The sequence below is a fragment of the Taeniopygia guttata genome, chromosome 22 (genome assembly GCF_048771995.1).
Source record: "Taeniopygia guttata chromosome 22, bTaeGut7.mat, whole genome shotgun sequence".
Lineage (NCBI taxonomy): Eukaryota > Metazoa > Chordata > Aves > Passeriformes > Estrildidae > Taeniopygia > Taeniopygia guttata.
The window spans coordinates 3,720,413-3,742,745 of record NC_133047.1 but is presented as its reverse complement, the minus strand read 5'-3'; the positions used below and the strand labels follow the sequence as shown (position 1 = coordinate 3,742,745).

The window sequence follows — 22,333 nt, the reverse complement described above, 5'->3', positions numbered from 1 at the left end:
GCCATCCCGTGCCACCCTCAACTCCCCAATTCCCAAATCTGCACCCATGGGTGCCCCTTGATGCCATCCTGGTGCCACCCTGACCCCCCAAATCCCCATTTGCCCCATTTGGTGCCACCCTGACCCCCCAAATCCCCGTTTTTTCCTCATTCCGGTGCCCACTGGTGCCACCCTGACCCCCCAATCTCCGTTGTCTCCCTATTTTGGTGCCACCCTGGTGCCACCTTCCACCCCCAGTTCCGCATTTTCTCCCCATTTTGGTGCCCCCGATGCCACCCCGACCCCCATTTCCCCGTTTCCCCCATCCCTGTGCCCATCGGTGCCACCCTGACCCCCATTTCCCCGTTTTTCCCCCATTTCGGTGCCCGCTGCCGCCCGCAGGTGGCGGTGCCACCCCGTGCCCGGCGGGTGCCACCGGCGGTGCCCCCGATCGATCGATCGATGGGTTAATGATCGATCCGCGGCCGGCGCTGATTGGCCCCGCGGCCGTGGTGCCAGCCGTGCCCTCCCCGCCTGGCACCGCGGCCCGGGGGGGGTTTAAAGGCGCTCCCGGTGCCCGGGGGCACCCCCGGCAGGATGGCACCCGGCCTGGCACTGCCCGCTGCCCTCCTGGCAGCGCTGCTGGCCCTGGTGAGGGACGGAGGCACCGGGGGGCACCGGGTGGGGCACCGGGGGGGCACCGGGAGGGCACTGGGAGGGGGACCGATGGTGGCACCGGGAGGGCACCGGGAGGGCACCAGGAGGGCACCGGGAGGGGCATCGGGTGGCACCGGTGCAGTGCCCACCTGGTGGCATTTGGAGGGCTGAGGGTGGCAGAGCCAGGGGGGCACCGTTTTGGTGCCAGTTGGGTGGCATTTGGGTGGCACTTGGGACCCTTGGGGGTGGCAGAGCCAGGGTGGCACCAGAGTGGTGCCAATCGGGTGGCATTTGGGTGGCATTTGAGGTGAATGGGGGTGGCAGCGATGTGGGGACACCTCCATAGTGCCCATCAGGTGCCCTCTGGGTGGCATTTGGAGGGATTGGCGCTGGCATCAGGCGGGAGGACACTTCGGTGGTGCCCATCAGGTGCCACCTGAGGTGACCACAGGAAACCTCCGCGCTGCCCACCGGGTGCCACCGGTCTGGAGGAGCCAAAGTTGGCACAGCCGTGCCGGTGACCCCTCCTCGGTGCCCACCGTGTGCCCACCGTGTGCCCACCGTGTGCCCACAGGCATCACCATCGCTGACCCCGGTGCGCCAACGCGGTTTCTGCGCCTTCTACGGCGCGTGTGGGCACAACCCGGAGGTGAACGCGTCGCTGGTGCCCTCGGAGGTGCCCTGCCTGTCCAACACGCGGGCGCAGTTGGCATCGGGCGCTGTGCTGGCGCTGCTGCGCTCGGTGTGCCCGGAGCTGGCACGGGGGCAGAACGGCAGCGCCCGGGTGTGCTGCAGCCTGGCACAGCTCCACGCGCTGCGCCTCAGCGTGGGGCTGTCGGGGGCCGTGCTGGCACGGTGCCCGGCGTGTGCCCGCAACTTCGCCAACATCCACTGCCACAACATCTGCAGCCCCGATCAGAGCCTGTTTGCCAACGTCACCCGCGTGGGCACCCGCGTGGGCACCGATGCCCGCCCGGTGCTGCAGTACCAACTCTTCTACCGCCGCCGCTACGCCGAGGCCGCCTTCGCCTCGTGCCAGGGCGTGCGGCTGCCAGCCACGGGCGGCTATGCCATCTCCACCATGTGCGGCCGCTACGGTGCCCACCTCTGCAGTGCCCAGCGCTGGTTGGACTTCCAGGGCGATAAAAACAACGGGTTGGCACCGCTGCAGATCGACTTCCAGCTGGTGCCCGATGGCGTAGAGCCCGGCGAGGGCATCGCCCCGCTGGATGTGCCAGCCTGGCGCTGCGACCAAGCGCCCGATGAGGGGCAGGAGGCGTGTTCGTGCCAGGATTGTGCCCTGTCGTGCCCGCCCGTGGTGCCACCCTCGGAGTCACCGCCGCCTTTCCGCGTTGGCCGCGTGGACGGGGCGCTGCTGTTGGGCGCGCTGCTGTTTGCCAGCCTGGCCCTGGCATTCCTGTTGGCATCGCTGTGTCGAAGGGGCACCGGGCAGGTCGTGCTGCAGCCCGGTGGGCACCGGCGGAGGGTGGGCGAAGGTTGGCAGCGCCTGATGGAACGGGCGTTCCGCCGCTGGGGCGCGGCGGTGGCGGCGCGGCCGGTGCCAGTGCTGGCCTTGGCACTGCTGGCGGCCGGCGGGTTGGCAGCGGGGTTGGCACGGCTGCGGCTCACCACGGAGCCGGTGGAGCTGTGGTCGGCGCCTGGCAGCCGTGCCAGGCAGGAGAAGGAGTTCCACGACCGCCACTTCGGGCCTTTCCTGCGTACCAACCAAGTGATCGTGACGGTGCCCGGCCGCCCTGGCACCGCGTACCACTCGGTGCTGCTGGGCACCAAGAACTTCAGCGGCGTGTTGGCACCCGACGTGCTGCGGGCGCTGCTGGAGCTGCAGGAGGAGCTGGCGGGCACGGCGGCGTGGGCACCGGCCGCGGGCAGGAACGTGACGCTGCGAGATGTCTGCTATGCCCCCCTGAACCCTGGCACGCCTGGCACGGCCGACTGCGCCGTGTCCAGCGTCACGCAGTACTTCCAGAACAACCGCAGCCGCCTGGCACTGCGCGCCTGGCAGCAGGATGGCAAACCGCCGGGCACCGTGGATTGGCACGACCACCTCATCTACTGCGTCAAGTGGGTGCCAAGGCTTGGGTGCCCTTGGGGTGATGCCCAAGGGGTTCCAGACATGGCACAGTGCCCGTGGGGTGCCCACCGGTGGGGTTGGGTGATGCCCAAGGGGTTCCAGACATGGCACAGTAACCATGAGGTGCCCACCGGTGGTGTTGGGGTGATGCCCAAGGAGTTCCAGACCTGGCACGGTGCCCGTGGGGTGCCCACTGGTGGGGTTGGGGTGATGCCCATGGAGTGCTGGACATGGCACAGTGCCCGTGGGGTGCCCATTTATGGGGTTGGGGTGATGCCCAAGGGGTGCTGGACATGGCACGGTGCCCATGAGGTGCCCATTTGTGGGGTTGGGGTGATGCCCAAGGGGTTCCAGACATGGCACAGTACCCGTGGGGTGCCCACCAGTGGGGTTGGGGTGATGCCCAAGGGGTGCTGGACATGGCACGGTGCCCATGGGGTGCCCGGGTTTGGGTTTGGGGTGATGCCCAAGGGGTTCCAGACATGGCACGGTGCCCGTGGGGTGCCCATCTGTGGGGCTGATGCCCATGGCTGATGCCCACGGGGCTCTGTTTATTATTAGGTGCCCGTGGGGTGCCCATTTGTGGGGTTGGGGTGTCCCAAGGGATGCCAGGCTGTGTCTGTGTGATGCCAGGACATGTCTGTGGGTGCCAGGCCGTGCCCCCCAGGCCAGCCAGGGTGCCGGGTGGGCACAGACATCCACAGGCGGGCACAGACAGGCACAGGTGGGCACGGTCGGTGATGCCCGCGGTGCCGTGCCCGCAGCTCGCCGCTGTCGTTCAAGGACATCACGGCGCTGGAGTTGAGCTGCATGGCCGAGTACGGGGGGCCCGTGTTCCCCTACATCGCCCTGGGCGGCTACCCGGGTACGGGCACTGTGTGGGCACCGCGTGGGCACCGCGGTGTGACCCCCATGGCACCTCCCTGTCACCTCCATGTCCCCCTGATGTCACCTCCATGTCACCCCCGTGTCCCCATGGTGTGGGCACTGTGGGCACCACGGTGTCACCCCCATGGCACCTCCCTGTCACCTCCATGTGCCCCTGATGTCCCTCCAATGTCCCCAAGGTGTCCCCATGATGTCACCACCCTGTCCTCACCATGTCCCTGCAGTGTCCCCACCATGTCCCCAATATGTCCCTGTGTTTTTACCGTGCTGTCCCCACCATGTCCCCACCACGTCCCACCACGTCCCACCCTGTCCCCACTATGTCCCCGCCATGTCCCCTCCATGTCCCCAGTATGTCCCCACCCTGTCCCCACCACATCCCCATCACGTCCCCGCCATGTCCCCGCCATGTCCTCACCACGTCCCCATCATGTCCCCAATATGTCCCCTGTTCTCACCGCGCTGTCCCCTCCCTGTCCCCATGTCCCCCTGTCCCCGTGTCCCCATGTCCCGGTGTCCCCATGTCCCGGTGTCCCCATGTCCCCATGTCCCCCTGTCCCCATGTCCCTTCCCTGTCCCCCTGTCCCCCTGTCCCCCTGTCCCGGTGTGTCCCCAGGCTCGGAGTACACGGAGGCGCGCGCTCTCATTGTCACCTACTCTCTGAACAATTTCCCGGCGGGGGACCCGCGCTTGGAGTGGGCGCTGAGCTGGGAGCGGCGCTTCCTGGAGGTGCTGCGCGACTTCCAGAGCCGCCACCGCCACCTGCGGGTGGCCTTCATGGCCGAGGTGTCCCCTCTGTCCCCTGTGTCCCCTCTGTCCCGGGGTGTCCCCTCTGTCCTCTCTGTCCCCTCTGTCCCCCGTGTCCCCGAGGTGTCCCCTCTGTCCCCTGTGTCCCCTCTGTCCCGAGGTGTCCCCTCTGTGACCCCTCCCTGTTCTCTGTGTCCCCTCTCTGTCCCCGAGGTGTCCCCTCTGTCCCCCGTGTCCCCGAAGTGTCCCGAGGTGTCCCCTCCGTGTCCCCTCTGTCCCCAAGGTGTCCCCGAGGTGTCCCCTCTGTGTCCCCTCCGTGTCTCTGTGTGAGCCCCATGTCCCCTCTGTGTCCCCTCTGTGACCCCCCCGTGTTCTCTGTGTCCTCTGTCCCCTCCGTGTCCCCTCTGTCCCCGAGGTGTCCCTGGGTGAGCCCCGTGTCCCCTGTGCCCCCTGTGCCCCGTGCCCCTTCCATGTCCCCCGTGTCCCCCCTGTCCCCCCCGTGCCCCCCGTGCCCCCCAATGTCCCCATACCCCCATACCCCCATACCCCCCATACCCCCCGTGCCCCCCATACCCCCTGTGCCCCCCATACCCCCATACCCCCCGTGCCCCCCATACCCCCATACCCCCATACCCCCCGTGCCCCCCATACCCCCTGTGCCCCCCATACCCCCATACCCCCCTGTGCTCCCCCCATACCCCCTGTGCCCCCCATACCCCCATACCCCCATACCCCATACCCCCATACCCCCATACCCCCATACCCCCATACCCCCATACCCCCATACCCCCCATACCCCCATACCCCCCGTGTCCCCCGTGCCCCCCGTGCCCCCTGACCCTGCCCGTGCCCAGCGCTCCCTGGAGGACGAGCTGGCCCGCACGGCCGCGCAGGACGTGCCGCTGTTCGCTGCCAGTTACCTGCTGGTGCTGCTCTACATCGCCCTGGCACTGGGCGAGGGCACCGCCTGGCACAGGCTGCTGGTGAGCCGGGCACGGGCACGGGGGGCACGGGGATATGGGGGGCATGGGGGGCACGGGGGTGGCACAGGGACATGGTGAGTCCCAGGGGGTCGGTCTGGGGAGGGTTCTAGGTGGTTCGGGGGTGCCAATCCGGGGGTGCCAATGAGGGGGTGCCAATCCGGGGGTGCTGGCCTGGGGGTGCCAATTCCGGGGGTCTCGGGGCTGCCAATCCGGGGGTGCCAATCCGGGGGTGCCAATCCGGGGGTGCCAATCCCGCGTTGCTGACCCGGGGGTGCCAATCAGGGGGTGCCAATGCGGGGGGTTCGGGGGTGCCAATCTGGGGGTGCCAATGAGGGGGTGCCAATCCAGGGGTGCTGGCCTGGGGGTGCCAGTCTGGGGGTCTCGGGGGTGCCAATCCGGGGGTGCCAATCCGGGGGTGCCAATCCGGGGGTGCCAATCCAGGGGTGCTTACCCGGGGGTGCCAATCCCGGGGCTCTGGGGGGTGCCAATCCCGGTTGCTGACCCGGGGGTGCCAATCCCGGGTTGCTGACCCGGGGTGCCAATCCGGGCTGGCGCAGGTGGAGTCGAAGGTGACGCTGGCACTGGGTGGCATCGCCGTGGTGCTGGGGGCCGTGCTGGCCGCCATGGGGCTGTTGGCACTGCTGGGGGTGCCCTCCTCCCTCATCATCATCGAGGTGGTGCCATTCCTCGTGCTGGCCGTGGGCGCCGACAACATCTTCATCTTCGTGCAGGAGCTGCAGGTGGGCACCGGGCACCGGGGGGCAATGGGGGGCCATGGGGCACCGGGGGCAATGGGGCACCGGGGGGCACTGAGGGATGGGGGGCACCGGGGCACCGGGGGGCAATGGGGCACCGGGGGCACCGGGGGGCAATGGGGGCACCGGGGGCACCAGGGGGCACTGAGGGATGGGGGGCACTGGGGGCACTGGGGGGCACTGGGGGGGGGGACTGGGGGCATCGGGGGGCACCGGGAGAACCGCGGGAACCGGGGGAACCGGAGGGCACGGGGGGCACCGGGGGCACCGAGGGGCACTGAGGGATGGGGGGCACTGGGGGGCACCGGGGGCACCGGGGGTACCGGAGGGCACTGGGGGGCACCGGGGGATGGAGGTGGCACCGCGACACGGGGGACTTGGGGGACGTGGGGGGGCGTAGGGGGCACAGGGTGGGCACAGGGCGCCCGGGCGTGCCCCCTCGATCCGGGGGTGCCCCTGGGTGTCTGGGGGGTGCCCCTGGGTGTCTGGGGGTGCCCCCTGGGTGCCCCCTCGATCCGGGGGTGCCCCTGGGTGTCTGGGGGTGCCCCCTCGATCCGGGGGTGCCCCCGGTGCCCCTGACCCCCCCCCTGGCAGCAGCAGTCGCCGCGGGAACCGGGCGAGACGCGGGAGCAGCAGGTGGGGCGGGTGTTGGCACGGGTGGCACCGAGCATGGTGCTCTGCAGCCTCTCCGAGACCCTCTGCTTCCTGCTGGGTGCGCGGGCACGGCGGGCACGGGGGGCACGGGGGCACGGGGGGCACGGGGGGCACGGGGGGCATCGAGGGGTACCGGGGGCACGGGGGGCACGGGGGGCATCGGGGGCATGGGGGGCACGGGGGGTACCGGGGGCACGGGGGGCATCGGGGGGCACGGGGGGTATGGAGGGCATGGGGGGCACTGGGGGGCATAGGGGGGATCAGGGGCATCGGGGGATCGGGGGGCACGGGGGACAGGGGGCACAGAGGGCACCGGATGATGGAGGTAGCACAGAGACATGGGGGGCACTGCGGGCACTGAGGGGCACGGGGGGCATGTCCGGCATCCCGGGGTGTGCCCAGGGGGTGCCCAGAGGGTGCCCAGAGGGTGCCAGGGGGTGCCCAGGGGGTGCCAGGGGGTCCCTGCTGACCCGGGGGGTGCCCGGGGGGTGCCAGGAGGTCCCTGCTGACCCCGGTGCCCGGGTGCCGCAGGTGCCCTCTCCTCCATGCCCGCCGTGCGCACCTTCGCCCTGACGGCCGCGCTGGCGGTGGCACTGGACCTGGCACTGCAGCTCTCGGCCTTCGTGGCACTGGTGGCACTGGACAGCCGCAGGCAGGAGGTGGCACCGCGGGCACCGCGGGCCGGGCACGGGGAGGGTCCCCAGGGTGGGCACGGGGTGGGTGAGAGGTCCCCAGGGTGGGCACGGGGACCTCAGGGTGGGCACGGGGTGGGTGAGACATCCCCAGGATGGGTGTGAGGATGCCCAGGGTGGGCACGGGGCAGGTGAGAGGACCCCAGGGTGGGCACGGGGTGGGTGAGGGTCCCCAGGGTGGGTGAGGGTCCCCAGGCCTTGCCCAGGGTGGGCACAGGGACCCCAGGGTGGGCACGGGGTGGGTGAGAGGACCTCAGGGTGGGTGTGAGGATGCCCACGGTGGACACAGGGTGCCCATGAACCCACCAGGGTGGGTGAGGGTCCCCAGGGTGGGCACGGGGTGGGTGAGGGTTCCCAGGGTGGGCACCGGGACCCCAGGGTGGGCACGGGGCAGGTGAGAGGACCCCAGGGTGGGTGAGGGTCCCCAGGCCGTGCCAACCCCCACCCCCGTGCCCCCCCTGCCAGGCCGGGCGCTTCGATCTGTGCTGCTGCTGCGGGACGGGCAAGGGGGGCACGGCCGGGGTGGGCACGGGGCTGCTGCGCCCCCTCCTCGAGCGCTACTACACCCCCGTGCTGCTGCACCCCCTGGTGCGGCCCGCCGTGGTGAGGGCACGGGGGCACCGGGGGCATGGGGGCATGGGGGACATTGGGGGCATTGGGGATTGGGGAATTGGGGGGCACAGGGGGCATGGGGGGCATTGGGGGACACAGGGGGCACTGGGGGCATTGGGGGCACGGGGGGCATGGGGGGATTGGGGGCACGGGGAGCATGGGGGGCATTGGGGGCACCGGGGGTACTGGAGGGATTGGGGGCATGGGGGGCACTGGGGGTACGGGGGGCATTGGGGGCACCAGGGGCATGGGGGGCATTGGGGGCATTGGGGGCCATAGGGGGCATGGGGGGCATTGGGAGATTGGGGAATTGGGGGCACAGAGGGCACGGGGGGCATAGGGGGCATTGGGGGCACGGGGGGCATTGGGGGGCACTGGGGGCATTGTGGGCATGGGGGGCACAGGGGGAACAGGGGGCACGGGGGGCACTGGGGAATTGGGGCACTGGAGTTTGGGGTTTCGGGGTTCGGGAGTTTGGGATTTTGGGGTGCAGAGGTTTGGGTTTCAGGGGGTTTGGGGTCCGTGGGATTTGGGTTTTGGGGTCCGGGGATTTTGGGGTTTGGGGTTTTGGGGAGTTTGGGATTTGGGGTTTTGGGGTTCGGTGGGTTTGGGTTTTGGGGGTTTGGGGAGTGTGGGATCTGGGGGGTTCGGGGATCCGGGGGATTTGGGGTTTTGGGGTTTGGGGTTTGGGGTTTTGGGGTTTGGGGTTTTGTGCTTTGGGATTTTGGGGTTTTGGGGTTTGGGGTTTTGGGCTTTGGGATTTTGGGGTTTTGGGGTTTGGGTTTTGGGGTTTGGGGTTTTGGGGTTCGGGGTTTGGGGTTGGCTCCGAGCACAGCCCCTGCCCAGGTGCTGCTGTTCCTGTTCATGGCCTGCTCCGGCCTCTTCCTGCTCTTCCACGTGTCCGTGGGGCTGGACCAAGAGCTGGCACTGCCCGAGGTGGGCACCGCGCCCGGGCACCGCGGGGACAGCGGGGACAGTGGGGACACCATGGGGGGGGTGACATGGGGACATGGGGGTGTGACACGGCCTAACGGGGACACACAGGGATGGTGGGACCCCTTTGGGATCTCTTTGGGACCCCTCTGGAACCCTCTGAGACCTCCTTGGGACCCATTGGGTGCCCACCATGGTGGTCCTTAGATGACCATTGAATGCCCATTGGGTGTCCTCTGGGTGCCCATTGGGTGTCCTCTGGGTGCCCATTGGATGCCCACTGGGTGCCCATTGGGTGCCCATTGATCGACCACTGGGTATCCATTGAATGCCCATTGAATGACCATTGGGTGCCCATTGGGTGCCCATTGAATGACCATTGGGTGCCCATTGAATGATGATTGGGTGTTCATTGAGTGCCCATTGGGTGCCCATTGGGTGGGTGCCCTTGGGTCCCCACCGTGGTGGTCCTTAGGTGTACATTGAGCGTCCACCACCATGTCCATTGGGTGCCTACTGAATGCCCATTGCGTGCCCACCACAGTGGTCATTGGGTGCCCATTGGGTGCCCACTGGGTGTCAATTGAGTGACCATTGGTTGTCTTTTGGGTGTCCATTGAATGACCACTGGGTGCCCATTGATCAACCATTGGGTGTCCATTGGGTGCCCATTAATTGATCATTGGGTGTCCATTGATTGACCATTGGGTGTCCATTGATTAACCATTGGGTGCCCATTGATTGACCATTGGGTGCCTATTGATCGACCATTGGGTGTCCATTGATTGACCGTTGGTTGTCCTTTGGGCGCCAATTGATTGAACACTGGGTGCCCATTGATCAACCCTTGGGTGTCCATTGGGTGCCCATTGGTTGACCATTGGGTGTCCATTGGGAGCCCATTGATTGATCATTGGGTGTCCATTGATTGATCATTGGGTGTCCATTGATTGACCATTGGGTGTCCATTGAATGACCATTGGGTGCCCATTGAATGAACACTGGGTGCCCATTGATTGACCATTGGGTGTCCATTGTCCATTGGGTACCCACTGGAACCTCTTTGGGTCCCCTCTGGACCCCTCTGGGCCCCTCTGGGGCGCCCCACGGGTGCCACCGCTGATGCCCGCTGTGCCAGGACTCGTACCTGCTCCCGTACTTCTCGGCGCTGAACCAGTACCTGGCCGTGGGTGTCCCCACCTACTTCGTCACCACGGGTGGCTACAACTTCTCCTCGGAGAGCGGCACCAACGCCATCTGCTCCAGCGCCGGCTGCGACGCCGACTCGCTGACCCAGACCATCCAGCTGGCCACGCGCTTCCCCAACGTGTGAGTGACCGCCCGTGCCCGCCCCCGCGGTGCCCGGCCCGGCCGTGCCGCCCGGTGCCAGCCCCGTGTCCCCCGTGCCAGGTCCTACCTGGCCATCCCGGCCACCTCGTGGGTGGACGATTTCCTGGACTGGCTGAACCCCATGGCGCGCTGCTGCCGCGTGCACCAGAGCGGGGAGCACAAGGGCGACTTCTGCCCCTCCACCAGCAGTGAGTGCGCGGCCTGGGCATGGTGGCTGCTGTGGTGGCCACGGGGTGCCCACCGTGGTGGCCTGTGGGTGCTCACCGTGGTGGCCTTTGGGTGCTCAGCATGGTGGTCCTTAGATGTACATTGAGTGTCCACCATGGTGGCCATTGGGTGTCCACCATGGTGGCCATTGGGTGCCCACCACAGTGGTTGTTGGGTGGCCATTGGGTGCCCACCATGGTGGCTGTTGGGTGGCCATTGGGAGACCACCATGGTGGCTGTTGGGTGGCCATTGGGTGCCCACCATCTTGGTCCTTAGATGTACATTGAGTGTCCACCACCATGGCCATTGGGTGCCTACTGAATGCCCATTGTGTGCCCACCACAGTGCTCATTGGCTACTCATTGGGTGCCCATTGGGTGCCCACTGGGTGCCAATTGAGTGACCATTGGTTGTCCTTTGGGTGTCCATTGAATGACCACTGGGTGCCCATTGATCGACCATTGGGTGTCCATTGGGTGCCCATTGATTGATCATTGGGCACCCATTGGGTGCCCACTGAGTGACCATTGGGTGTTGATTGAGTGACCATTGGGTGCCCACTGAGTGACCATTGGGTGCCCATTGGGTGCCCATTGAGCATCCACCGGTCGCCCATTGCTCGCCCACCATGGCGCCCATTGGGTACCAACTGTGACAACCACCGTGCGCCCGTTTGCTGCCCGCTGGCCACCACGTGCCCTCCGTGTGCCCCACGGTGCCCGGCGGTGCCCGGAGGTGCCCGGTGGTGCCCGGCGGTGCCCGGTGGCCGCGCTGACGCCGCGCGTGCCCGCAGGTGACCCCAGCTGTGCCTTTGGGCAGTGCGTGAAGGCCGTGCGGCGCCCCACGCCCGACGAGTTCCAGCGGTTCCTGCCCTGGTTCCTGCAGGACCGGCCCACCCTGCAGTGCCCCAAGGGGTGAGTGGCACCGGGGTGGCACCGGGGTGGCACCGGGGTGGCACCGGGGTGATGTGGCACGGGGGGAAATGCCACCCGAGTGAGGGCACACAGAGGTGGTGCCGCTGTGGAGACATCTCGGGGGGTTGGTGCTTGTGGGGACGCTGAGGAGAAGGTGGGACCAGCCAAGGGCACACCCAGGGGTGGGTGGCACCTGTGGGGACACCTTACAGAGGTCATGCCACCACTGGGACACGCCCAGGAGGAGGTGGCACCTGTGGTGACACCCAGGGGTTGGTGGCACCCACCAGGGTGGTGACACCCAGGGACATGAACAGCAGTGTGGGCACTGCCGGGATGTGCCCTCAGTGTCCCCAGGTGTCCTTTGGGTGTCCCCAGGTGTCCCTTGGGTGTCCCCTGACCGTCCCCGCTGTCCCCGCAGTGGCCTGGGCGCCTACGACACGGCCGTGAGCATGGACAGCAACGGCACCATCCTGGGTGAGTGACCTTGAGTGACCCTGAGTGACCCTGAGTGACCAATGAGTGACCAATGAGTGACCAATGAGTGATCCCATAGTGACCCTGAGTGACCCCTGAGTGACCAATGAGTGACCAATGAGTGACCACTGAGTGACCAATGAGTGATCCCATAGTGACCCTGAGTGACCCCTGAGTGACCGCTGAGTGACCCTGAGTGACCAATGAGTGACCCCTGAGTGACCAATGAGTGACCAATGAGTGACCCTGAGTGACCCTGAGTGACCAATGAGTGACCCTGAGTGACCCTGAGTGACCAATGAGTGACCCTGAGTGACCAATGAGTGACCAATGAGTGACCCTGAGTGACCCTGAGTGACCAATGAGTGACCCTGAGTGACCCTGAGTGACCCCTGAGTGACCCTGAGTGACCAATGAGTGACCAATGAGTGACCAATGAGTGACCCTGAGTGACCCTGAGTGACCGCTGAGTGACCAATGAGTGACCCTGAGTGACCCTGAGTGACCAATGAGTGACCCCTGAGTGACCAATGAGTGACCCTGAGTGACCAATGAGTGACCAATGAGTGACCCTGAGTGACCCTGAGTGACCAATGAGTGACCAATGAGTGACCAATGAGTGACCCTGAGTGACCAAAGAGTGACCCCTGAGTGACCCCTGAGTGACCCTGAGTGACCCTGAGTGACCAATGAGTGACCCTGAGTGACCAATGAGTGACCCTGAGTGACCCTGAGTGACCAATGAGTGACCACTGAGTGACCAATGAGTGACCCCTGAGTGACCCCTGAGTGACCCTGAGTGACCCTGAGTGACCCCTGAGTGACCCCTGAGTGACCAATGAGTGACCCTAAGTGCCCACTGCCCCTGAGTGACCAGTGCCCCTGTGGTGCCCACTGCCCCAGGAGTGCCCACTGCCCCTGAGTGCCCACTGCCCCTGAGTGACCACTGCCCTGGCAGTGCCCACTGCCCCCAAAGTGACCTCTACTCCAAGAGTGCCCACTGCTCTCGTGGTGCCCGCTGCCCCTGGGTGACCACTGCCCCTGAGTGACCAATGCCCCCAAAGTGCCCACTGCCCCTGAGTGCCCACTGCCCCTGGGTGACCACTGCCCCCAAAGTGCCCACTGTCCCTGAGTGACCACTGTCCCTGAGTGACCACTGCCCCTGAGTGACCACTGCCCCCAAAGTGCCCACTGTCCCTGAGTGACCACTGCCCCAGCAGTGCCCACTGCCCCTGAGTGACCACTGCCCTGGCGATGCCCACCGTCCCAGCGGTGCCCACTGCCCCTGAATGACCACTGCCCCTGGGTGCCCACTGCCCCTTAGTGCCCACTGCCCCTGAGTGACCACTGCCCCAGGAATGCCCACTGGCCCCAAAGTGACCTCTACTCCAAGAGTGCCCACTGCCCCTGAGTGCCCACTCCCCCTGAGTGCCCACTGCCCCTGGGTGACCACTGTCCCCGTGGTGCCCACTGCCCCTGGGTGCCCACTGCCCCCCAAAGTGCCCCATGCCCCTGAGTGACCACTGCCCCTGAGTGACCTCTACTCCAAGAGTGCCCGCTGCCCTGGCAGTGCCCACTGCCCCCAAAGTGACCTCTACTCCAAGAGTGCCCGCTGCCCCTGAGTGCCCACTGCCCCTGAGTGACCACTGCTCCAGCAGTTCCCATTGCCCCGGCGGTGCCCACTGCCCCAGCATTGCCCAGTGCCCCAGCAGTTCCCACTGCCCCGGCGGTGCCCGCGGTGCCCTCGGTGCCCAGGGTGACCGCCGCCGTGCCCGCAGCCACGCGTTTCATGGCGTACCAGCGGCCGCTGCGCACGTCGCAGGAGTACACGGCCGCCCTGCGCGCTGCCCGCGCCCTGGCACAGCGCATCACGGGCACCCTGCGCGCCGTGCCCGGCACCGACCCCGACTTCCGCGTCTTCCCCTACACGTGAGTGGCACTGCCACCCGCGGGCACCGCCGCGCGCGGGGGGACCCGCTGGGGGCACCGGGGGTGCCCGCTGAGGGGTGCCCAGGGAGCGGTGCCCGGGCTGGGTGCCCGCTCTGGGGGGCTGGGGATGCCCCGATGCCCCTTCTGGGGGTCTCAAGGGGGTGCCCAGGTCAGAATGCCCATCCCGGGGTGCCCCGGTGCCACTTTTGGGGGTCACAAAGGGGTGCCCAGTCAGCTCTGGGGGGCTGGGGATGCCCCGATGCCCCTGTTGGGGGGGCACTAGTGGGTGCCCTTAGAGGGGTCCCAACTCAGGGGTGCCCAGGTAAGGGGTGTCAACACCAGGGTGCCCAGTGCCCAATTGGGGGTGCCCAGTGCCCAGACCATTGTATCCAGTGCCCATTTTGGGGTGCCCAGTGCCCATTTTGGAGCACCCAGTGCCCATTTCGGGGTGCCCACTGCCCATATCAGGGGTCCCAGTGCCCCTTTTGGGGTCCCGGTGCCCATTTTGGAGCGCCCAGTGCCCAGTTTGGAGTCCCGGTGCCCATTTTGGAGCGCCCAGTGCCCATTTTGGGGTGCCGGTGCCCATCTCAGGGTGCCCAGTGCCGCAGCAGTGCCAGCACAGTGCCAGTATGTGCCACCCGCAGGGTGACGTACGTGTACTACGAGCAGTACCTGACGGTGGTGTACGAGGGGCTGGTGACGCTGGCACTGTGCCTGGTGCCCACCTTCGCCGTGTCCTTCCTGCTGCTGGGCATGGATGCCCGCTCCAGCCTGGCCACGCTGCTGACCATCGCCATGGTGCTGCTGGGCACCGTGGGCTGCATGGCGCTCTGGGCAGTGCCCTACAACGCCGTGGCGCTCATCAACCTGGTGGCGGTGCGGGCACGGCGGGCACGGGATGGCACACGGGGTGGCACAGGGACACGGGGCGTGGGGGGACACGGGGTGGCACAGGGACACAGGGATGTGGGGCACACTGAGTGGCACGGGGGCATGGGGCAGGTTTGTGGCACGGGGATGTGGGGCACGTGGGGCACACAGGCTGGCACAGGGACACGGGGCATGTTGGGTGGCACAGGGACATGGGGCATGTTGGGTGGCACAGGGACACAGGGCAGGTTGGATGGCACAGGGACGTGGGGCATGTGGAGCATTCTGGGGGGCACAGGGACATGGGGCAGGTTTGTGGCACGGGGATGTGGGGCACATGGGGCACACAGGCTGGCACAGGGACATGGGGCATGTTGGGTGGCACAGGGACGTGGGGCATGTGGGGCACTCTGGGTGGCACAGGGACACAGGGACGTGGGGGGACACGGGGACATGTGGTGGCACAGGGATGTGGGGCACGTGGGGCATGTTGGGTGGCACAGGAACACGGGGCACTCTGGGTGGCACAGGGACACGGGGCAGGTTGGGTGGCACGGGGACGTGGGGCATGTGGGGCACTCTGGGTGGCACAGGGACGTGGGGCACAGGAGATGGCACAGGGACGTGGGGCATGTGGGGCACACAGGCTGGCACAGGGACACGGGGCATGTGAGGTGGCACAGGGACACGGGGCACTCTGGGTGGCACAGGGACATGGGGCACAGGATATAGCACAGGGACATGGGGCATGTGGGGTGGCACTGGGCACGCGAGGTGGGACACGGGGCGGCTTTGGGGACACAGGAGGTGGCAGCAGGAGCTGGGGCACACAGGGTGGCACAGGGGGGTGGCTCTGGGGGTGGCTCGGGTGGCACAGGGTGGCTCGGGTGGCACAGGGTGACGCGGGTGGCTCCGGGGGTGGCTCTGGGGGTGGCTCGGGTGGCACAGGGTGACTCGGGCGGCTCCGGGGGTGGCTCTGGGGGTGGCACGGCGGTGCCCGGGTGACCGCCCGGTGCCCCGCAGGCCGTTGGCATCTCGGTGGAGTTCGTGTCCCACATCACCTGCGCCTTCGCCCGCAGCCGCCAGCCCACGCAGGTGGCACGGGCCAAGGAGGCCACTGTCACCATGGGCAGCAAGGTGGGCACGGGGGGCACCGCGGGACCCCAAAGCCCAAACCCTCCTGGGGCTGGGGTGGCACCGTGGGACCTCCTGGGGGTGTTCCGCTGTCCCTCGGTGTCACTGCTGTCCCTCGGGGGCGTCCCCGCTGTCCCTCGGGGGGTGTCACCGCTGTCCCTCGGGGGCGTCCCCGCTGTCCCTCGGGGGGTGTCCCTCTGTCCCTCGGGGGTGTCCCCGCTGTCCCTCGGGGGGTGTCCCCGCTGTCCCGCTGTCCCTCGGGGGGTGTCCCCGCTGTCCCGCTGTCCCTCGGGGGTGTCCCCGCTGTCCCTCGGGGGGTGTCCCCGCTGTCCCTCGGGGGGTGTCACCGCTGTCCCCGCTGTCCCTCGGGGGGTGTCACCGCTGTCCCCGCTGTCCCTCGGGGGGTGTCACTGCTGTCCCCGCTGTCCCCGCTGTCCCTCGGGGGGTGTCCCCGCTGTCCCCGCTGTCCCGCTGTCCCTCGGCGGTGTCCCCGCTGTCCCTCGGGGGGTGTCCCGCTGTCCCTCGGCGGTGTCACCGCTGTCCCTCTGTCCCTCGGCGGTGTCACCGCTGTCCCTCGGGCGGTGTCACCGCTGTCCCTCTGTCCCTCGGGGGTGTCCCCGCTGTCCCTCGGGCGTGTCACCGCTGTCCCGCTGTCGCGCAGGTGGTGGCGGGGGTGGCCATGACCAACCTGCCGGGGGTGGCCGTGTTGGCCTTCGCCAAGGCGCGCCTGGTGCGGATCTTCTTCTTCCGCCTCAACCTCATCGTCACCCTGCTGGGGCTGGCACACGGGCTGGCATTCCTGCCCGTGCTGCTCAGCTACCTGGGTACGGCGGGCACCGCGACAGGGACAGGGCGGGCACGGGCGGGCACCGCGCGGGCACCGGGCGGGCTGGCACCGCGGCACCGCGGGGATGGGGACGGGGACAGGGACAGGGTGGCACTGTGGCACCGCGGGGATGGGGACAGGGGCAGGGCGAAGATGGGGACAGGGACAGGGACGGGGTGGCACTGCGGCACCGCGGGGACAGGGACGGGGACAGGGACGGGGTGGCACTGTGTCACCTCTGGGACAGCGACAGGGACAGGGACTGTGTGGCACTGTGTCACCTCTGGGATAGGGGCACCTCTGGGATAGGGACAGGGACAGTCACAGGGAGAGGGGCACCACGGGCACAGGGACAGTGTGGCACTGTGTCACCTCTGGGCTAGGGACAGGGGCACTGTGGGTACGGGGACAGGAACGGTGTGGCAGTGTCACCTTTGGGACAGCAACAGGGACAGTGTGGCACTGTGTCATCTCTGGGACAGGGACAGTGTCACCGCGGGCATGACAGGGACAGGGACAGTGACAGTGTCACCTCCTTGGGAACAGGGACAGTGTGACACCGGCACTGGGTCTGTGCCACCTCTGGGACAGGGACAGGGACAGTGATACCATCCCCACTGTCCCCACAGGGCCCAAGCCGCAGGTGCCAGCCGGGGAGGACACGCCGGGGGACACCGTGCAGGGGACAGCGCTGGGCCTGCACAACCCCCACTTCAGGGACAAGGACAAGGACCAGGACAAGGACAAGGACCAGGACAGGGACAGGGACAAGAACAGGGACAAGGACAAGGACAAGGACAAGTAAAAGGACAGGGACCAGGACAAGGACAAGGACAAGGACAGGGACAGGGACAAGGACAAGGACAAATAAAAGGACAGGGACAGAGACAAGGACAAGGACAGGGACAGGGACAAGGACAAGATGTCCGGGAAGGGCTGAGCCCCCCTGTCCCCCCCGTGCCCCTCCCCCCCCTCTATTTAAACTGGTTTTGTCACAGCCTGGACTGGTCGGACTGGGATGGATTGGGGGGGGGGGGGGGGAGGTGCTGCGCCGTGGGGCCCAAATGTCACCGGGGTTGGGGACATGGGACAGCAGCTGGGGCACAGGGCCATGTGGGACACGGGGACACTGTGGGGCCAGGGACATGTGGGGACACGGGGACATGTGGGGACAGGATTTGGGGCACAGGGCCATGTGGGGGCACAAGGACTTCAGGGCCATTTATAGGGAATTCCTTTAGGGCCGTTTATAGGAAATTCCTTTAGAGCCATTTATGGGACATTCCTTTAGGGCCATTTATAGGTTTATTCACAGCCCTATAGACACTTGTAGGGCACAGGGGGGGATACCCCAGACCATTCCTTTAGGATCATTTATTTATGGGTTAATTCCCAACCCTATAGACACTTGTAGGGCACACTGAGGGTACCCCAGAGCACCTTTAGGGCCGTTTATGGGGCATTCCATGTGGGATGTTTATAGGGCATTCCCTGTGGGATGTTTCTAGGTTTACTGCCAGCCCTAAAGGTACTTGTAGGGCACACCGAGGGTAACCCAGAGCACCTTTAGAGCCGTTTATGGGGCATTATTTTAGGGCCATTTCTGGGTTAATTCCCAGCCCTATAGACACTTGTAGGGCACAGGGGGGGATACCCCAGACCATTCCTTTAGGATCATTTATTTATGGGTTTATTCCCAGCCCTAGAGGTACTTGTAGGGCACACTGAGGGTAACCCAGAGCACCTTTAGGGCCGTTTATGGGGCATTCCCTGTGGGATGTTTATAGGTTAATTCCCAGCCCTAGAGGTACTTGTAGGGCACACCGAGGATACCCCAGAGCACCTTTAGGGACGTTTATAGGACATTCCTTTAGGATCATTTATCTATGGGTTTATTCCCAGCCCTAGAGGTACTTGTAGGGCACACCGAGGGTAACCCAGAGCACCTTTAGGGCCGTTTATGGGGCATTCCCTGTGGGATGTTTATAGGGCATTCCCTGTGGGATGTTTATAGGTTTATTCCCAGCCCTAGAGGTACTTGTAGGGCACACTGAGGGTAACCCAGAGCACCTTTAGGGCCGTTTATAGGGCATTCCCTGTGGGATGTTTCTGGGTTAATTCCCAGCCCTAGAGGTACTTGTAGGGCACGCGGGCGGGCACGGTCTGCAGCTCCAGGCGCACGGGGCACTTGTAGAAGGTGCCCAGCAGGGTCTCGGCGTAGCCCAGCAGGAAGTAGAGCTTGTGGGGTGGCAGTGCCCGGCCCAGCAGGGCACACACCACCAGCAGGTTCCCGCGGCGCTTCAGCACCGCCTCGTCCGCCAGGAGCCCCGGGAAGGTCCCGGCCAGGAACCGCCGCAGGAACGCGTCCTCCAGTGCCCGCTGCGCCGCGCCCGCCTCGCCACGCAGGTTACCTGGGGGCACAGAGGGGTGGCACAGGGTCACCTCCACCCCGCCTCGCCACACAGGTTCCCTGAGGGGACAGAGAGCTGGCACAGCTGGCACAGGGTCACCTCCTGCCCCGCTGCGCCGCGCCCGCCTCGCCACGCAGGTTCCCGGGGGGACAGAGGGGTGGCACAGCTGGCACAGCTGGCACTGGGTCACCTCCCACCCCACTGTGCCACACAGGTTCCCTGAGGAGACACACGGGTGGCACAGCTGGCACAGCTGGCATTGGGTCACCCCCCGCCCCGCTGTGCCACACAGGTTCCCTGAGGGGACAGGGTGGTGGCACTGGTGACCACCCCTGTGCCATTCCTGCCTGGCCACACAGGTTCCCTGGGGGGACACATGGGTGGCACAGCTGGCACAGGGTCACATCCCACTGTGCCGCACCCGCCTGGCCACACAGGTTCCTTGAGGGGACAGGGTGGTGGTGGCACTGGTGGCACCACCTGTCCCCTCTGTCCCACCATGTCCATCTTCCCCCTGTCCCAATGCCCATATGCCCCTTGTCCCCTATGCCCATGTGCCCCATGTCCCTGCTGTCCCTGTGTACCCCCGTGCCCATCTGTGCCCTGTGTCCCCCCCGTGCCACCCACCGGTGTGCAGGGACAGCCAGCCCGTGTCCCCAGTGTCCCCAGTGTCACCCACCGGTGTGCAGGGACAGCCAGCCCGTGTCCCCAGCGTCACCCAGCGGTGTGCAGGGACAGCCAGCCCGTGTCCCCAGTGTCCCCAGTGTCACCCACCGGTGTGCAGGGACAGCCAGCCCGTGTCCCCAGTGTCCCCAGTGTCACCCACCGGTGTGCAGGGACAGCCAGCCCTTGCGGTGCCCGATGTGATGGGGTGCGTGCGCCTGCTCGTAGGTCACCGCCTTGTCCCCTTTGCCCGCGCGCACCCGCGCTGCCCGTGCCTGTGGGGACAGGGATGGTGGGACAGGGACAGGGGACAGTGGGGACAGTGGTCACAAGGGACATTGGGGACAGGGGACATTGGGGACAGCAGTCAGGAGACAGTAGCAGCAGTGGGGACAGGGCACAGGGGACAGTGGGGACAGCGGGGACAGGGACATGGACAGGGACAGTGGGGACAGGGACAGGGACAAGGGACAGGGGACATGGGACAGGGACAGTGGACAGGGACAGGGGCAGGGGACACAGGACAGGGACAGTGGGGACAGTGGACACAAGGGACATTGGGGACAGGGGACAGTGGGGACAGCGGGGACAGGGGACAGTGGGGACAAGAGACAGCAGGGTTAGGGACATCGTGGGGTACACTGGGGACAGGGAACAGTGGAGACAGGGGACACAGGACACGGGGACAGGGGAGACAGGGACAGTGGGAACAGGGGGACAGGGGACACGGGGACAAGGGACACGGGGACACAGGGGAGACAGGGACAGTGGGGACAGGGGACACGGGGACAGTGGGGACAAGGGACACGGGGATAGTGGGGACAGGGGACACAGGGACACAGGGACAGTGGGGACAGTGGGGACAGGGGACACAGGGGACACAGGGACACGGGGACACAGGGACAGTGGGGACAGTGGGGACAGGGGACACAGGGGACACAGGACACAGGGACACGGGGACAGGGGGGACAGGGGACACAGGGACACAGGGACACGGGGACACTCACCTTGAGGCACACGGCGCTGCAGTGGAGCTGCCGGGCGGCGCTGGGGACACTGAGGGCCCGGGGCAGGCCCTGCAAGGGGACAGGGACAGGCTGGCAGGGGACAGCCGGCGTGTCCCCAGGGCCACCACAGCCCCTGTCCCTCCTCCCCGCTGTCCCCCACGCTCAGTGTCCCGCGGTATTTTCCCCTTTTCCCGCTATTTTCCCCTTTTCCCGCTGTTTTTCCCCCATTCCCGATCCCCCCTCACCCGCAGCCCGCGCGCGGCCGCCGCCATCTTGGCTGTGCGCGCGGCGGCAGCGCCCCCTGGCGGCGGGAGGGCACTGGGAATACTGGGAATACTGGGAGCACTGGGAGTACTGGGAGCACTGGGAGCACTGGGAATACTGGGAGTACTGGGAGTACTGGGAGCACTGGGAGTACTGGGAGCACTGGGAGTACTGGGAGCACTGGGAATACTGGGAATACTGGGAGCACTGGGAGCACTGGGAGCACTGGGAGTACTGGGAGTACTGGGAGCACTGGGAGTACTGGGAGCTCTGGGAGTACTGGGAGTACTGGGAGCTCTGGGAATACTGGGAATACTGGGAGTACTGGGAGCACTGGGAGCACTGGGAGTACTGGGAGTACTGGGAGCACTGGGAGTACTGGGAGCTCTGGGAGTACTGGGAGCTCTGGGAATACTGGGAGTACTGGGAGCTCTGGGAATACTGGGAGTACTGGGAGCACTGGGAGTACTGGGAATACTGGGAGTACTGGGAGCACTGGGAGCACTGGGAGCACTGGGAGCTCTGGGAATACTGGGAGCACTGGGAGCACTGGGAATACTGGGAGTACTGGGAGCACTGGGAGCACTGGGAGCACTGGGAGTACTGGGAGCACTGGGAGCACTGGGAGTACTGGGAGTACTGGGAGCACTGGGAGCACTGGGAGCACTGGGAATACTGGGAGTACTGGGAGTACTGGGAGCACTGGGAGCACTGGGAGCACTGGGAGTACTGGGAGCACTGGGAGTACTGGGAGTACTGGGAGCACTGGGAGCACTGGGAGTACTGGGAGCACTGGGAGTACCAAGTGGTGCTGGGCATACTGGGCATACTGGGAGCAACTGGGAGCTCCCTGGTGCCTACTGGGAGCCGCCAAGGGCAACTGGAGGTGCCGGGGGGGTCTTTGATATGGGGGTGTCTGTGAAGGTCTGGGGGTGTCCCCCCCTTTTCCCCCCATTGGTACCCCCATTTTGGGGGTCTCCCAGGTGCTCCCCCCCATTTTGGGGGTCTCACAGGTTCTCCCCCCCTTCTCCCCTCCATTTTGGGGTCTCCCAGGTTTTCCCCCAAATTCTGGAGGGGTCTCGCAGGTTCTCCCCCCATTTTGGGGTCCCCCTTCCCCCCCCTCCATTCTGGGGTCTCCCAGGTCCCCCCCCCCATTTCAGGGTCCCCTTTTCCCCCAGTTCTGGGGGTCTCCCAGGTCTCCCCCCCAGTTCTGGGGGTCTCACAGGTTCTCCCCCCATTTTGGGGTCCCCTTTCTCCCCCCCTCCATTCTAGGGGTCTCCCCCCAATT

The 22,333-nt window shown here is 66.5% G+C and overlaps 2 protein-coding genes across 7 annotated transcripts; one reads left to right on the top strand and one right to left on the bottom strand.

Annotated features, from left to right (window-relative positions):
* Positions 1-502: 502 nt before the first annotated feature.
* On the top strand, positions 503-19,108 carry NPC1L1 (NPC1 like intracellular cholesterol transporter 1). Of its 6 annotated transcripts, none has more exons than XM_072917683.1 (19): positions 503-630; positions 1,211-2,718; positions 3,493-3,593; positions 4,233-4,402; positions 5,218-5,346; positions 5,904-6,086; positions 6,696-6,813; positions 7,287-7,414; positions 7,913-8,050; positions 8,906-8,995; positions 10,131-10,321; positions 10,403-10,530; positions 11,344-11,464; positions 11,886-11,941; positions 13,720-13,870; positions 14,515-14,746; positions 15,764-15,877; positions 16,536-16,698; positions 17,330-17,697. In XM_072917683.1, the coding sequence occupies exons 1-19, from the start codon at positions 577-579 to the stop codon at positions 17,503-17,505; spliced, it is 3,951 nt and encodes a 1,316-aa protein (XP_072773784.1). In that variant the 5' UTR covers positions 503-576; the 3' UTR covers positions 17,506-17,697. The 6 variants fall into 6 exon arrangements, with proteins under 6 accessions (XP_072773784.1, XP_072773786.1, XP_072773781.1 ...); XM_072917685.1 differs by having other exon boundaries at positions 6,699-6,813; positions 17,330-17,621; XM_072917680.1 differs by lacking the exon at positions 16,536-16,698 and having other exon boundaries at positions 6,699-6,813; positions 17,330-19,108.
* On the bottom strand, positions 18,364-21,123 carry MRPS24 (mitochondrial ribosomal protein S24). The gene is made up of 4 exons (XM_041720613.2): positions 21,027-21,123; positions 20,782-20,850; positions 19,938-20,049; positions 18,364-19,111 (listed from the first exon to the last, which is right to left on the bottom strand). Exons 1-4 carry the CDS (start codon positions 21,051-21,053, stop codon positions 18,828-18,830), a joined length of 492 nt encoding a protein of 163 aa, XP_041576547.2. The 5' UTR covers positions 21,054-21,123; the 3' UTR covers positions 18,364-18,827.
* Between the last annotated feature and the right edge of the window lie 1,210 nt (positions 21,124-22,333).

Excerpts from the sequence above, each read along its gene's own strand:
- MRPS24 (XM_041720613.2), bottom strand. The coding sequence starts at position 21,053 with ATGGCGGCGGCCGCGCGCGGGCTGCGG. Across the intron at positions 20,050-20,781 it reads GCAGCGCCGTGTGCCTCAAG|GCACGGGCAGCGCGGGTGCG; the intron begins GTGAGTGTCCCC and ends CTGTCCCCACAG. Across the intron at positions 19,112-19,937 it reads CTGGCTGTCCCTGCACACCG|GTAACCTGCGTGGCGAGGCG; the intron begins GTGGGTGACACT and ends CTGTGCCCCCAG.
- NPC1L1 (XM_072917679.1), top strand. The coding sequence starts at position 577 with ATGGCACCCGGCCTGGCACTGCCCGCTGCCCTCCTGGCAGCGCTGCTG. Across the intron at positions 6,814-7,286 it reads GACCCTCTGCTTCCTGCTGG|GTGCCCTCTCCTCCATGCCC; the intron begins GTGCGCGGGCAC and ends CGGGTGCCGCAG. Across the intron at positions 14,747-15,763 it reads CGCTCATCAACCTGGTGGCG|GCCGTTGGCATCTCGGTGGA; the intron begins GTGCGGGCACGG and ends GGTGCCCCGCAG.